The sequence below is a fragment of the Heloderma suspectum genome, chromosome 1 (assembly GCF_057233095.1).
Source record: "Heloderma suspectum isolate Gila_16-S chromosome 1, 16-S_ref, whole genome shotgun sequence".
Classification (NCBI taxonomy): domain Eukaryota; kingdom Metazoa; phylum Chordata; class Lepidosauria; order Squamata; family Helodermatidae; genus Heloderma; species Heloderma suspectum.
Window position 1 is genome coordinate 274954710 of NC_139458.1, and position 17032 is coordinate 274971741.

Genomic DNA, 17032 nt, shown 5'->3' on the forward strand with positions numbered 1-17032 from the left:
TTTCCACCCCCACATCTCATCATTGCCACCACTGAGCTTCCTTGGTCACATAGCCCTCCAATCCCCTACTTTGCTATTTTCACAGTACCGCTTTCCCCTCCTTATTTGGAAAAAACATGATTTTCCCAGTCTTCTTTTTCTCTATATTTTCAAGTTAGGACTATGAGAACTAGGATACTGGCCCATGTGCTAGGCCCTCTGCCACTCTCTTTTCTCTCTCTTTCTGTCACTCCTTTCTACCTCTCTCTCCCTTTCCCCCTCTTCCTTGCCATGAAGCTGGCTGCCATGGAAGGGACAGATCACTCTTGCCAGAGGTCTGAAGTGGTTGCACACAGAGGGCTTTTGAAACCAGACTGAGGGCCACATGAAATTAGGCCAAGGGTCGCAGGTTGCCCACCCCTGTGCCAGGCGGTGGGTATACCAACCAAGCCCTTTTCCTGTTCTCTGATGAATGTGCATGTGTGCTTTTTGAGAATAAAAATCTTTTTTTTTACGTTTTTATTTTTGGACTTTAATGAGTGTTTGAGCTAATTTCCCCAATTAAAAGTAGCTATTCCCCATTTGTAAGAGAACCATGTATACATCCACTGTGTGTACACCACACCTCTGGTTAAAGGCACCCTTAGACCAGCGTTGGGCACTGCACATGCATACAGGGGAGTTCACGTGTCTGTGTGTACGAGGACGCACAGCAACAATAGTGCTCATGTGATTATGCAAGCTTGTGTGATCAAGACACATGAGTACTCATTTGGAAATCCAGCTGAGACAATTTTTTTTAAAAAGTGAGAAAAGGAGTGCCTGAGATGAGACTGGCAAAAATACCACAGCCCTGGGAACAACTTAATTATCCCAGCATATGTGAACAGAGAAATATATAACAATACAGGAAGAAGAATATGACCATTCTCTCTAAATAAGACATAGGAATTTGGTGGCACAATGCACACCATAGAGAACTGACTGTAAAAGGTCAGAAAGAAATGACACCCCAGCAGACAGGTCTTCAAGATCCAGGCACAAGAACCCAGGGGCTAATTTGATATAGGCCCCAGTTCCAGGACATCTACAGTAATAATAAAGTGAGCACTTCTCGTCATGGTCCTTTTCCGACCACGCAGTAGCCACAGCTGCATCTGGGATTATAGGCAAGGCTTATAGGTCATGGCAAATAGCATCTGGTAGGCTTGCACCTTGGCAACTCTCCAGGTACAATAATCCCTGCAAGAGGCCCATCCCCCTCAAGGCTCTGTGAATGAAAAGAAACTGTTCAGCAACACAGCACAGAAAAAAGGTGCTTCCTTCCATTGTGAATGACTGCACCAAGATGCCAAAGAGAAGAAAGCAGTTTAAGTAGTTTCATGACCCAGAGCAAGAGGTGCTTTAGGAATGAAAGAATAAAACCATAAAAGAGCCAATCAGGCCTGTCTGGCTGAGGCCTATCCTGAAAGGCCACAAAGCTAATGGTAAGTATTTATTCAAGGAAGAAATTCAAGGCAGGTAGCAGCTGTGATTATTCTTAATATACATTAAGGTAAGGAACGCTCAAGCCTTGAAGAGGCTCCTCCAATATCTGAGGCATGTGCAGATTTTGCAAATACCAAAATTTCAGTTTCTGGTAAACATTCCTAACTGGATACAGGAAAAATGGCTACTAAAAATTATAGGCCACACAGTTGGCAAATACGGGTAGAGATCCTGAATGCCTCAAGTGACTATAGGGTAGATTATAAAGAAGTATATGGGGTTAGTTGTTATCCATGGACCACTAAATTGCTCATATTGATATGAAACTATCATTTTGTACCATGATGATCTTAATTCTTTCACATTAAAAGGCAGTCCAGGGGGCATCAGCGAATATTCATCAGCTGGTAAAACACAAGAGATTGCAGTGGTGTTTCTTTTAGTAATTATGCTTCTTGAAGGCTTGTTTTATGAAGACTTGTTATATTTTGAGACTTTTTTTCTGGCAATTTAAAATCATAAGGACAGAAAAAGACTGCACTAATTCCGGATTATAACCAATGAAGAAAACATTTCTACCGCTGTCAAAGGATGCTTATCAACCATGTGCCTAGCATATACATTCTTTCCATGCCTGCTTTAGAGATGGGGACCCCAGAAAAGCTTAGAAGGCAATAATCTAGTAATATTTACACATGTCCAAACAAACAAAAATCTTGATTGAAATTCAAACCTTAGCAGAGAAGTTCTTGGAGCACCCTTCTCACCCACCAAAAGAACACTGCATCTAGCGATCTGTCCAACTTTAAGGCAAAATGTACACATACTGACAGAAGTCAGAGTTTCAAAAACCACTACTGGTTTCCAAAGGAATTCAGACCATAACCCTAATTTACTTTCCTCTCAGCTAGGGGAATCGAATGATTCTACTTGGTGGATGGAAAGCTTATCCAAAATAATTTTACTTTCCAAATCAAATTTAAAATCCATCTAATGTTGGAAATCGAGGGCTGCCTCCAAAGTGACGATTGTTTTATTCAGGGGATGCTTTTGCAAAAGGAAAAAGCATATGAAAAATATACCCACATAGTTTCCTGCACAGAAGCTGTATAAGGCTGTAGTCCTATACCAACTTACCTGGGAGTATGTCCCGTTGAACTCACTGGGACTTACCTTCCAAGTAGATATATATAGGATTGCACTATGAGTATTGGAAATTAGTTCTGTGTGAAGCTGCTTTGAACCATCAGTGGGTCAATTCAGACATATCTTCAAACCATGGTTTGTAGGACTAGAAACAAACTGTAGTCTTATGTAGTCCCCCCACCTTTCTCACATGCACCTCTTCTTTTAGTTTCCTGTTTAGCACTAACCACAGTTAGGTCCAAATCAGCAAACTATGATTAGCACTTGCCTCCAAACTGGAATTGGAAACCATCATTTGAAGTGGGGTTTGGATGACATGCTCTATCATTTGCCAATTGAGATGTCATGGCAAGCTATGATCAGTGCTAAACCATGCTTGAGAAGGGAGGAAAAGAGGGGAAATGGAGGTGAGAATGTGAAAGCTCCCATTTCCTTCCCATTCCTCCACATTCAAACTCAGTCAATGTGAAGTAACAGCAAAATGGGAAAAACAGAGGTAACTGTCTTGAAAAAGAAAATAAATGGCTAGTTTACTACTCCGCTGATTTCAGAAACTACATCTAAGCAGAAATGTTCAAGCAAAGAGAAACAGTGTATCCTTAAAATAAACCAAATTGTAATAGTTTCTTGCTAAGATGCTTAAAAGCAGCTGAAAGGAGAAGAGGTGATTTCACTGCTTAAGATTTCCATTTTGGACCGCAAGCAGGTGGCTGAAAATCAATTATTTAAAAAATACACATTAAAAAGTAGATAAAAATATATATTAAATCAGTTATATGTGTTCATTAAATAACATGGTCTAAAATGATATCTGAACATATTATAAACATATTAACGTCTACATTCCATGACCCTCTATCATACGCATTATTGTCCGGTTTTCTGTGTGGAAAAATCAATAGTGGTAACAGGCCAAGCATTATAAACCTGACACAGTAGGTCATATATTGTATCTATGGATTGTATAAATTATGAATATTTAGAATTTTGAAAAGCATAGACATTTACTTTCCATCTGCAGATTAACAGTCTGCCCAGTAACTGCCAGCCCTTTTTTCTGGGCACTTAGTCTTCAAGTAAATGACCTTCTTAGGGTGCAATCCTATGGTCCTAGGAGGGTGCCCCAGGGACCATAGAATTGTTTGGATCCCCCCCCCCACAAAGTTGTAGACACTGCTACGACTTTGGGACTACAGGATCTAATCCCTCCACTGCCCCCTTGCAGCCACCGCAGAAAGAACTATGGTGCCTCCTTTCCAAGGTCACAAACGCGGCCTCGAAGGACCTCATAGAGAACAAAAAGGGGATGTTCCAGTGGATAGGGACAGCAGAGGAGAGGCCCAGATATGAAAAATCAAGCAAGATTTGGCCACTTTAGGCTTCTTTAGCAGTTCACTGAAGAAAATGGAAGCAAAGCAGTGGGGGGGGGGTCTGGCACCCAGAAAAATGTGGCTGGGGGGAGGTCAAAAATGGTCCCTGGACCACCCAAAGTTGCCCACCGCTGATTTTAACCAACAATTAAGCACCTTAGTTTATTTATCAGAATACACCCTGGCATCAAGATCAGATGTTATTTTGTTTCCTCAGCAATTATTTTCTGATTGCATGGCAAAAATATTCTGTCTTCTCCATGTGCTCACTGAATTAACAGCTTTCACTCTAGTTCCTACCACATTTTTTTAAAGTATACACTGAAAGGAACCTTATTCTATACAGGATGCTACAGTAACAGAATGTTTTTCAAAAACAGCAACAGTCATATAGCTTCACAACATGTTACTTAAAGACACAATTCACATGCACTGCAGCAAATTGTGTGTTATTTAACACATGATTCGCAGGGATGCATGCCGCCTGCGAGCCGCTTCCATTTTCTGTAAACAACCTTGGCCCGTTTGTAGGTTGTTGAGCATGACATAAGAACTGGGAACACTGGGTTATTTAGGGGCTAAATAACCCAGCAGGTAACCCATGGTTTGTTGTTGGGTTAACCGCTGGGTTGTTTAGCCCCTAAATGATCCATCAGTTCGGGTCTGCACGTCACGCTCACAACTTCCGATCAGGTGGATCAGTGGTTTACAAGAAGTGGCATGTGCTCAATGCGTGCACCCCGGCACCCTGGCACATTGTGGGTTAATTACCTGACGATTTGCCACTGTTACATGCAAACTGGCCTATAGTCTCCTCGCTCATCTGCCTAGAACGAGATCTCATTATTTTTATCAGCATAATAAAATATTTGATAGTTTTCATAGTCCATCATCAGGCATAATAACAAATGAGTGGGCAGGTTTCATACCAAGAGTATTTAATTCTCATAGCAATTTTGCCAAGTTTAAAAAAAAGTTACAGTAATTTCACTGAATATGCTCTGTAAAGAATCTAGCTGATTCCATATCTATAAATAAAACTGCAGCCTAATTTGGCTTTTTGCATTAGGAACAGGCTGTGTGCATAGAATACTATAAACAAATACTTACTGTACCATGGGAAATGGTAAGGAAACCATTTTTAACTGTGCACTTCCTCTTCTGCCAAACTTTTCTGATTCTGTTTTTTTTAAAAAGAGAGACAAAGTGATCTAAATTTTGGTGTAACTTGCATTGTTGCAGAAGATCCCAAGCAATTTTCTACTTTCTGTTTCTGAAATCGGCTTATACTTACCCATCACTTTTCTTGTAGAGGCTGCCATCTCTTTCAGTGCCATGCTCCTTATTTCCCTGAGGCTGATGTAAACTGTACGTTGTACTCTGACGGAGCTGAGAATCCTACAAGGATGGGGCGGTGGGGGGGGGGGGAGAAACTGGTTACAAGCACTGCGCCTCATATCATTTCAGCACAACTAGAGTGAATTCCATTGGTTTTCTCCTGATCCCATGGTCCATAACCACAGAGAATCCAAGTGAAACAGACTTGCTTAGATTGCAAAAGATGTACCCAACTTTCATTTTTCTACTCTGCAGCAAAATGGGCAGTTTAGCACAGCATCATACACTATCTGACAGTCTATGATGCTGCGCTAGCGTAAACCGACGCTTGCGCAACGTAACCACCACTTGTTAGGGCAATGGGAAAAAGCAGCAATTTGGAAGTGACATTGCACAAATGCTAGTTTATGCTAGCACAACATCATTAGTGCTGGTGCTAGGCACAGGTAGATATCACCTTTGAAATTGAGACAATATCAGCACCATCCAAAATGCCTATTCTGTAAACGTTACATTGAGACAATCCCACAGATCTGAAAAAGCCTCCTTCAAATATCAATCAAGATGCCTTGATGGAATGACTGTACAATCTGTGGTGACCCAAGATTTGCCCTACTTGTTATAGCCTCATCTATATAACAGGCTCCATAAATAACTGTAGAAAACTTCAAAGATTAATTAAAGATTAAGATTAGCTGACTTTCAGTGCACTAAGCAGAACAGTTTAGTAATTTATCAAATTACTATTATGCTACAAATTTGTTGAATATGCTTTGCAAAACAGGCTCCCACTAACTCATTTATGAACTTGATGAGAACATATGCTCTAGCAAGATACCTTTTGTTTATAAGCGGAAAGAATAGATAGTATCCTAATGAGTAAAAAGTATTACTCTGAATATTTCAAATAATAAATACTGAACAGAGACAACATTTCAAGAAAACCATATACAAATACATTTCTCACACATTCTTCATAACACAACACAAAACACAAGAGAGCCCCAAGGGACTCCTAGGATGGACAAAGCCAAACAACTGGATTTCAGCAAAGAAAATAGTTTTCAAACAAATGAGACATGCAACAGACATGCAACGCATTTGTCGCAGTGTGAAGTGCTCTGGTTCAGGACTCCAGAAACTCCATTCCATTTCTGCTCCCCTCCTGGTTTTCTGTTTTCCCCCCCATCACTCAGTAAACATTCCACGACTACTTAGCATGCTCACTCTTCCTTTGGGCTGTTGTTTGGGGGTTCCCCTCTCCTGAGAGTTTTTTTCCCTAAACCTTCTTCGTACTTCTAAAAATGCTGGGACTCCCCAAGCCTTCTGTTACCTTCCTCTTGTGTGTGGATGCTGTCATTTTAGATACATAAGTACTGGCACTTGGAGAATTGAGGTAACTATTAGTATATACAGTGATTTGGCTTGCATCCAATTCATCCACGTTAAATAACTAATATATGTTCACACAACTTGCAAAATAAAAAATAGAGGAGACAATTGGGAAAATAGATCCTTTAAGAAGAGAAGGCCAGTTACTTGAAATGCAACATAACAATCATGCAATATACTATTTATAAAAATGTTCAAAGGACTTACTCTCCTGGACTTCAGTCACAAAAGGCAAATGCATTTTAGGAAGAAAAGAAGATCATTTGCAGTGCAAAAACAGACGGTACTGGATAGATTACCAGAGGGATATAGTAACAGATTAATATACATTAAGGCCCTAGAAGTACACACGGATCTAAAACCATGCTTTTGTGTGTGCACTCAGGTTTCTATGATTGGTTACCCAAGTTACCTCAAATGAGATTCTATCCTTAAAAAAAATCCCATTGATTGTAGGAACAGTTACATTACATGCCTACATATCTACCCTTGGGTATGCTCTGGAGACCTGCATTCAAGACAGGTGCATTTGAAAGCCATTCAAAGCATGTCATTTTATATGAAACAGCAGTTAATACTACAAAACCAAATTAGACACATAGATCGAAATGCCCTACTTCCTGCTTCTGAGCACCAAGTGGTTCATCCCAGTCAGAAAAGGAAACCGTCCCCCAGGACACCTTGCCTCAGAGTCTTGTCTAGAGCTTAAAGCTAGCCTTCCCCAAGCTGGTGCCCTCCAGCTATGTTGTACTGCAACTCCCATCACCTCCAGCCAGCACACCCAACAGCAGTGCTGGCTGGGGACGATGGGAATTGTAGCCCGCCACATCTGGACAATGGGGTAGGCTACCATAAGCCAACAAAATAATATGCGTGTTCAGGGGTGTACTGTACATACTATTAGATTTTCTTTTGAGGCCCACACTGCACTAACAGTGCTGAAGAGTCCAGCTACTTTTTACTTCTGTTCAGCAGTCTTGCCTCCCCAGCAGCCTACACACAGAAGTCACCCTCATCAATGACTTACAAATAGCAACCTGAACACTTTCACACATAGAGAGGGGACAGCTAGGTTGGGAGACCCAATGGCAAAGGCTGCAAAGGCACTGAATCCCTCGCATTAGCACCAGGCCTCAACCGATCAGCTAAGAACCTGCCAAAGCAGAAATCTCTGGGCAACAACCATCAGAGACAGAAACTTCCTAGCCGCCAAGAGTTTCATGCTCCCCAGGGCCCAGTCATCAATGCAGACAACACACCTGGCAGGAAACAGTAGAGAGGCAATGGGCAGCTAGGCTCCAAGCCATATTATTGCCCATTTAAAGCTCTCCAATCCTCAGGAAGGGGTGGAGTTCAGGAGGGGTATTCAAGGCGATGTAGTACGTTAGGCCTTCAAACTCAAGAACCCATCACAATTAGCTGTCTGGTCCCAGTGATCTGTCCAAGGTATTGAAACTGCCCCTATTCTCCAGTCCATGATCACGGATTGAAGTTGCACCACTGGCTGTGTAGTAACTTTTCTCACCACCAACACAAAAAAACCTTGCTGGGCTCTTTCCTAGTCTCAACCCTTCTTTGAGCAGAGTTTGCCAGGACTGGACAATCACATATAAAACTGTTGGATCTTGGCCAATGAAAACTCATGAAGGTGTGAGACGTGAGAAGATCCTACTTCTAAAGCAAAACATAAACATTCCTTACTCAAATTAAGGATCTTTAGTTCCCACATAGGTATAACCAGAATGACTGCAAGTGGGTCATTTCTAGTATAACCAGAAAATAAACTCTTAAGGCTTTGAACACCTTAATCCAACCATTTACATTTTGCTTGATTATAAACTAATTTACTTGAAAATTCTGCATGGGTTGGCTTCCTGCTCATGATGAACTCATTGAGGGAGATATAGTGCACACAACAGTGATGGGAAAAACTAAAGCAAGACAGCTAAGAGTCACTGCACCTTCTACATGAACAAGGCTTTAGCTCAAACCAGGAACTTCACATCACTGCTGCTGTTTGTAAAGAGTATACATTAAGAGCATACACTAAGGGTGAAAGGATGGGGCTAAAGGACAATCTCCACAGAGGAAAGAGACCTCAGGAAAATCCTGCTTCAAAAAATTATCTGTGTCCCTACCCCAAACCCCAGAAACCATCAAGGACTGACAGCTGCACACAGGAACACTGGCATCAGAAAGCAGCGCTGGTGTGTATCCTCCCCTACTGGGAGTGGGGAGTTAAAATTAAAGGCAAGCACACCACTAGTTTCCCTTCAGCCTGGATCCCTAATTGCATCTGGAGAAAGAACAATCCCAAAGGAATGCCTTCTCCAGGCCCAACTTGTCTGTCCCACAGACACACACCAGATCTTTAAAACTGCAAAACAGAACGCCCCCTCACAAATTGAAGTACCGCAGCATAAACTCAGACATTCATCTGTATGTGCACCTAAGAGCAGATGTAGTCTATTTGCACTGCACTGCTCCCCATGGATTATTCACATCCAAATGCACTTCCCACAACCATGTTGGAATGGGAATTTGGACAATTTTCACATTCCACTGAAAGCAATGTGCATCCCATATAGGCCTTTGGTTCCTTATCCAGCATCTCCACATGCAAAACCTCCTTAGTCAGATCAGGTAAGGAAGCATAGAAGAAGGGTGGAAAGGGAGGTTAAAAAGAGAGAAATGTCTCTGACTTTGCCCTGCTCATCGTCTTTTTCTGGGATGGGATTTAACAACAGCAAAAACCAGGTATGAACCACACACACACAAAACAATATTTTTTTTCACAGATATACACTCACTGTATATAATTTATAATAATAAAAGATGTGCATCTATCCATCTATCTGTCCATCAGTGCAATAGCTCCAAGTCCATGAAACCTAGACACCTGAAACTTGGCATGCATACTAAAGGGACCTTAAGAGTGTACCCCTCGGGGTTCTTTTGTTTTTATAATGTATCAGTTAGGTTTAATTAAAATGTGTCCATGTGATTGAAGCCTGCAGTAATAGTTTCAGTCACTAAGGGCAGATTTCCCTATCTAGCTTTGCACTCACTGCAGAAAAGGGCAACTAAAATGATCAAGGAGCTGGAGCAGCATATAAGGGAACGTTACAACAGCTAGGATTGCTAAGCTAGAAAAAAAGGACAGTAAGGGGAGACATGACAGAGGTGTACAAAATTATGAACGGTTTAGAGAATGTGGATAGGGAGACATTTTTCTCCCTCTCTCTCCTGAAGATGATTGCTGGGACAATCAGGACAGATAAAAGGATGTACTTCTTCACACAACACATAATTAAACTATGGAATTTGCTACCACAACATGTAGTGATGGCCACCAATTTGAATGGCTTTAAAAGCCATCCAAATTCCTGGAAGAGAGGGCTATCAATGGCTACTAGTCCTGATGGCTATGTGCTACCTCCAGTATCAGAGGCAGTATGCCTGTGTACACCAGATGCTGGGGAACATGGGCAGGAAGGTGTTGTTGCACTCATGTCCTGCTTGTGGGTTCCTGGTTGACAGCTGGTTTGGCCACTGTGTGAACAGAATGCTGGACCAGATGGACCCTTGATCTGATCCAGCTGGGCTCTTCTTATGTGCTTATGAAACCACGGGAGATTAATAGGCTGAGGGACAGAGTTATACAGCAGCTCACGTCTTTGAAAAATTTTATCTCATAACCAAGAATCTGCCCTAATGACATATGTATGCATGGGTGAAAAGTGTATCTCAATATATTTTTTTTTTAAAGATTAGCAGTCTTACTTATCATATCCAGTTTTTTAAACAGACTGCTTGCTCGGTCTTGCTCTTTGTTAGATATGCTTTCAATTTCAGAAGGAGACCCAGTTCCAATATCCGTTTTGTATCCATAGCATGGATTTTTTTTTCAAATGGTATGCAGGTGTATGTTTTTTGTCTAAGCATGGCATCCACATAATTTGTTCAAAGGTGATACAGGGTCCACCACAGAGCATTTGTCCTTGAACAAATCACGTGGATTTGATGCATTCAACCAAAACTGTTTTTCACTTGTATGCATCTCTGGGAACTATTCCAAAAGCCATCACATGGATGCAAAACACGATATTTGAACTCTTCTTGAATAATTAAAAAAATCCCTGCAGCTCTAGACTCTGTACTATAATTCCTCAGTGAAAGGCAAGCAAGGAAGGGCTTGCTGAAGTTCTCTAAGAAATCTTAACAAGATCACATTAAACGTAAAACAAAGAATGCTAATTTCATCCAGTCAAATAACAGTGAAATGCTCCATTAAAATTAGAAAAGTATCACCTTACATGCTCACCTCTTTCTGATCAACCTGAAGTGCAGATTTTAAAATATCCCTAAGTTGAATCAATTGCTTTCTTTCTTCATCTTGCACTTGCTTTATCTGAAGTGGGAGACATAACCAAAGTTTGAAATAAAATCATAGAACTGTTACATGTCAGGGCACAATTTGGGCCAGTGCAGAAGTAATGCTCCTGATTGCTTAAGCATGGCAGAGGCTGGCTGCAGGATTATATATTCTACCACCCCCATCTCGTTCCTCCCTATGAGGCAATTCCTTCTGCCCTTCCCAGTTGGCCTTAGTTGCAGTTAAGTGTTATATCAACATCAACATTAATGATAGCCAGGACTTGAAACCAAGTTTGAAGTTGATTATCAAACTCTGGTCAAGAGAGAATCTAGTTTGTGCTGATCTTAAGGTCAATGCTAACGTAAGAACTGCCGCTAAGGCTGCTAGGAAAGGATCTGGGACAGCAATGTACCTGACAAGGCAGTGATTAGGTGAAGGAAGTGCATGATGAAATAGCCTATTCCTTCTCTCTTAACCAAAGCTAAGAGTTATTCCTGAACCAGTCCCTTGAGAGTGTATTGTACTTGGCCTGAAACACTGTGCAGATATAGAAAATATGAGAAAAGCAGGTGATTAAAAATAATTAGGGAGTAATTTTCATGTAACTCTGATATTCAGAAGGTAAAGAATATTAAACTCTGCAACAAATCTAAATGAATTAGGGCTACAATTCTACTGATGTTTACTTGGAAGTAACCCCTACTAAAATAATGTGTCTTGCTCCCAAGTGATGTTATGACTCGGATGCAAGTTTTCTTTGGCAAACTGCAGCTTGGGAGCAGTGGGAATCTTTGGGAAGACCTAGTGTCCCATATTGCAGAATACCAATATACAGAACACTGTAGTCCCTCCAGACCACCGCACAGACCAAATTTGTGTGGGGAGGACGATGCCCACTGGTCATGCTCCCTGACATCCGCACATTCAGACAAATTCTGAAAGGGTCTCCTGAGCATACAGCTGATTACCTAGTTCCCAACAGCATAGAAGTCCCTATCCAAGTTCTGTTGAATATACAACGGGGCTCTTTCACAGGAGGTCTGCTGAATATGCAGAGGTTAGGGGGCAAGCCAGCCAACATCTGGAATGGGCAAGCCAGTATAGTTCTTCTCCCACCGATCCCCGCATGTTCAAATGCCATCACGTGCCTGCTTCTAGGTTAGCTGGGATATCCTGTTTACCGCTACGGCCACATAAGTATGACCAACTGCCCTGTGAGACAGAACCAGGAGAGGAAGGCAGGCAGGCGAAGATACCATCACACACCTGTTCCTGGATCAGCTGAGAGATGCCCTTCTACAGGTCTCCTCCATGTTCAGAATAACTAAACATTCTCCATCACCATTTTTTGTTTGAGTTTTTTGTTTGGTTTTGAGTTCAGAATTTTAAAACTCTGTTTTCCAAATTGTCCCCCCCCCGCAATCATCCTCCCACCCCATAACTTTCCTCATGGATCTTTTGCTTTCATGATTTTAATTTTTAAAGTGTAGGGGTGTTGTTGTTGTTGCTTCATTTCATTTTTAAAAGAACTATGTGTTTTATAAGTTTTGTGAGACTTGGGTTAAAAAGCAGAATGCATATTTAATAAGTCATATGACTGACATGTGGCTACTTACTGTGTGAAGGTCTGTGGAGAGCTTCTCTATTGAGGGCTTGAGGCTTTCAACTGCTTTCAGACCATCCTGAAAGAAGCTTTGGAAGAAAAAAAACTTACTTTTTTTTTTAGGAAACTGTATTAATTTACAATGCCAGAATTTTTCTGGGCAGACAAGGCACAAAACGTTGCTCAACATATATTTATACACTCCACAATACATGGGTGGCCTACTATTGAAACACAAAAGGGGCCCCTGTGAAAAAAACTTTATCTCAAACACATTTCCTCAGGCTCCTCTGCAATCCAGAATCTAAACCCTTCCTGTAAAAGACACAGGGCAAGCAAGATTTGGTCCTCTTGGGATAAAGATGGTTGGCCTATAAATCCCATCTCTTACGGGATCTCTCTTATGGGAGTTCATCTTAAGAGAGTTTCATGACAAGATAAGATTCAAAGGGGGAAGAGGAAAGTGTAATATAAAAGGTCACCACCAATTCCCTAGGACTGTTTTTAGAGCAGTGTTCTGGATGTCAGAGGATGAAAACCAAGATTCTGCCATTTTCTCCCTGCCCCTGCACTGCTTTAGCTAATGCAGGTCTGGAGAAGTAATATGTAGTTCCATCCTCACTCACACTGCTAACCATCCAACAACAGAGCAAAGAACAACGTATAGAATGTAAAATGTCCTGGTTATTTGATCGCTGGCAATGTACTCTACTGCCGCTTTATGAACATAAATCCTTTGGTGCATGACTAGTTAAAATGAGTGAGTCAGGGCTTTCAGTGCACAGATCCTCATTGTGTATTTTTTCTGAAAAACAGAAACTCCTGTCTCTCGCTAGACACACTCTGCAAAACATGAAAGCTGGCAGAGCAGCCTGCATCGCTCCTTTTCACAATGTGATTACTAATCATGCCAAATGGCCATGTGGAAATTATGAACGAAAGATAGCTGGATGCCATGGTATTATCTCAGTCTAACGCCTCATTTCATTTCAAATAATACACCAACAAGACAATAATTGACCTTTTAAACCATTCAGGTCTGATGGATGAAAAGCAGTGAAATGTGAACAGCTGAGCCTCACAGATTTGTATATGCTTCTTCAAAAAGTGTCAGTGCTACAGTAGGTCACAGAAACTAATAAGAACAATTATTTTCAGAAAGCATGCAGTTACCAAGACATATATAAAACATACTTGCACTGTGCATGGAAATACTTGATCAGGTTTTGAAGCAGGTCCACTCCTTTTTTAATCTTGATCTCATTGACTTTCAACAGGTACTGTTAAAAAAACAACATACAAAAAAGAATAGTAATTACTGTTCGGAATGACAGTCATAGGGCTGGTGATAATTAAACCATTTAATACAGTTCAAAGGATCTTGGGAATATCAGCATTTGGGGTGAAATTGCCCAAGCTGGAGTATATGCTATTCCTTCCGTCATCAAACAGTCAAGTGACACTACAGGTCATGATACAAAGGACTAGCTCCATACAACCAAGGCTTTATTAAAGAAGCAGCTCTCCCTACCACATGGCAAACCACTTTTGAAAGCAAGGAAGGTTTCCAAACAGCTTGTGATATATAGACAGAGGCTTCCTGAGATCCTTGCACCCATAATTCCCTGGAATACTGGGAACATTTCCCAAGTATGAACAAAAGAGGCTGCAAAGCTTGAGGCTAAGATTTAAAGCCGCCTTCTCCAACCTGGCACTTTTCAGATGTATTGGACTGCAATTCCCATCATTCCCAGTCAGCATGACCATAATTATGGGGGTTGCAGTCCAATACATCTGGAGGGTACCAGGCTGGGGAAGGCTGGGCTAAAGCATACTTACTCTGAAATTAGCTCAGTTGAAATGTATGAGATTCACATCTAAGTGAATGCGTTTAGGCTTGGATTGTGAATCCTGTTACCCTCCATTAACCATGGACGTGGGTGTTTAATAGACCTAACCAAGAAGCTGCATGATTGCTGGTGTTTGCTCCTGCATTAAACAGCAAAATAAACAGTACCCTCCAAACTGCAAGCTGCAAACCAACCTGAAAACATGGCTTCAACCATAGTGCCAACCACAGTTTGCCTGAATCAAATATCCCAAACCATGATCAGAGCACCCCAGAAATGGAGAGGATTGGTATGCAAGAGGTGAAAGGACGCGGGGGGGGGGGGGGCGCAGTACATTGCTAATCTTCCAAAATGTGGTTTCAAGGGTTGTCCAAACTGAGCTACTGTTGTACAGGACCAAGGAGCAACCACATTTAAAACTAAAATTAGCGCACTGTTAACAACAAATAGAACAGTCCATAGGAAGCAAGTTCATTATAACCCTTCAGGGCATCAGTAGCTCTTTCCCAACAGCTGTTAAATGTCCCTACTTAATCAAGTAAAATGAGATTTCACCTCTCAACAATACTGCAGCAGATGGTAACTTGAATGAGCACAGAAGACAATCCTCTAAGCCGAGGTTGGGATGGTTCCATAAAGGCTTCCCCTGTTTGGTTTATCATCTACAAATAATAGGCTGTCCCGTTTGGGGCCAGTGGGCACATTTGGAATTTAAAGAGCATGTCATGAGTGCTCTCTCAAAATGAATGCCATGGGGGCGGGCACTTCCCATTGACAAAACGGCTGCCATGGTGGGCATGACCAGTCATGAAACACACATTTCCCAGAAGGTGAACTGCTGAGGCTAAAAGAAAAGTAACTTGCCCAAGAACCTAAGTATAAGGCAGAGATGGTGTATGAGTTCCAAACACAAACCACTCTTCTGAACCCAGTTTTCTATGCCAACACCTGTTTCACAAAAGGCAAATTGTGCTTGACCAAGAAGCAGAGTACAAGGTAGAGGTGAGATCTGAGCCATGAGTGCCAAATCATATATTTGCCTCCACAAAGCACAACAAAATACCCATTTCACAGAAAGCAAACTGGTGATACTCAGAGAAACACACGCAGGCAATATACACCCCAACCCCCTCCCCACAAAACACAAGACAACACACACACTAGGCAAAACCCACATCCCCCAAACACCCCAAAACACCCCAGGCAAAGCATATACCACATGCACACAACCAGGCAAAACACACATCACACCAAAAGAAACAAACTACCATACACACCACATAAAAAAACAACACAGGCAACTCACCCCGCACCCCACACACATACAGAACATAGGCAAAACACCCTGCCACTTGTTCCTCACCATGCCCTCTAGTGCCCTAGGACTCTCCCTACCACCCCGACTTATGTTTTCCTTTTTTCTCTTGGGCAAGCTTCAGAACAAAGCACAGGGCTGCAGCCATCCACCCTTTTTATTTTCTAAGTATTCCTCTGGAGCCTACATGGGGACCAGAGGCATTCTTAGAAACAAAGATGGCACCAGAGGCTGGTGCTTTGTTTTGTAACATGCCAGCCTCACGTTATTTTAAAAAGTTCTTTAAATTAAAACAAAGTTTGAAAAATCAGGAGGGGCAGAGAGCCTGGTGGGTGCCAAAGAAGATGTCTGAGGGCACACTGGTGCCTATGGGGACCCCGGGGCTATGTGATCCACTAATCTATCATTGTTACGTTTTCAAATAATTGTGCCAAAAGCAAGAAATTCCTTCCTGAAATAGGAATATCCAGGTAGTTTCAAAAATTCTAATACTTGCCACAGAAAGTGTATACAAAGATACACTTATGAGTGTTAGTGAAAAATGAAATGAGCTCCATGTCCACTCTTACCTCACACATTTGTAACTGAAAGAACCTTCTCTCTTTTTCCATCTCTTCCGCTATTTCAGCTCCACTTATTTCTGTGCGGATCATTCCATGTAATTTTGCATGTTCTTTTTTCTCTTTTTCTATTTTGGTCCTGTGTAGAAGAGAACCAAGAAAACCATGCCATCAGTCTAAACCACATTCATCAACTGGCTTTGTTTGTTTGTTTGTTTGTTTGTTTTAGAGTGGTGTTAGTAAATCTACAACCATCCAGCAAGTTTAGTGGAGCTGCCCTGCTGGGTTTAATAGGACTAACCCTGGATCAACCGGGGTGTACACTCAATTTGAAACATTCCTAACTAAAGCTGCTCCCAGATGTACTAGATCAGGGATGCTCAATTTCTGTACTGTTGTTGAGGAGGAGTTTCAATTCTCCAGACATCCCAATGGGCCAAAACAATATGACCCCCTCCCTTACGTGTGGTCCTGCTCTATGATAAAACAACATAACCTAGTAGGTTTTTACAGGTATGGAGCGCATGTACCTGTACTGGATAATATTAACTCACTGTCTTTGGGGATGGGGGAGAGGAAGGAACAAATTAATGTTCTAAAAGAAACCCATATA

General features: G+C 41.6%; 1 protein-coding gene across 4 annotated transcripts in view; it reads right to left on the reverse strand.

The window, feature by feature from the left end:
- ASAP2 (ArfGAP with SH3 domain, ankyrin repeat and PH domain 2) overlaps window positions 1–17032 on the reverse strand; it is a 118777-nt gene that overhangs the window by 44961 nt on the left and 56784 nt on the right. For all 4 annotated transcript variants that reach the window (XM_084826676.1, XM_084826674.1, XM_084826675.1 and 1 more), the window contains exons 6-11: window positions 16429–16558; window positions 13889–13974; window positions 12708–12783; window positions 11038–11124; window positions 5278–5381; window positions 5094–5163 (exon numbers count right to left, since the gene is read on the reverse strand). In XM_084826676.1, coding sequence (XP_084682802.1) covers window positions 5094–5163; window positions 5278–5381; window positions 11038–11124; window positions 12708–12783; window positions 13889–13974; window positions 16429–16558 — 553 coding nt within the window. The remainder of the gene's footprint in view (window positions 1–5093; window positions 5164–5277; window positions 5382–11037; window positions 11125–12707; window positions 12784–13888; window positions 13975–16428; window positions 16559–17032) is intronic.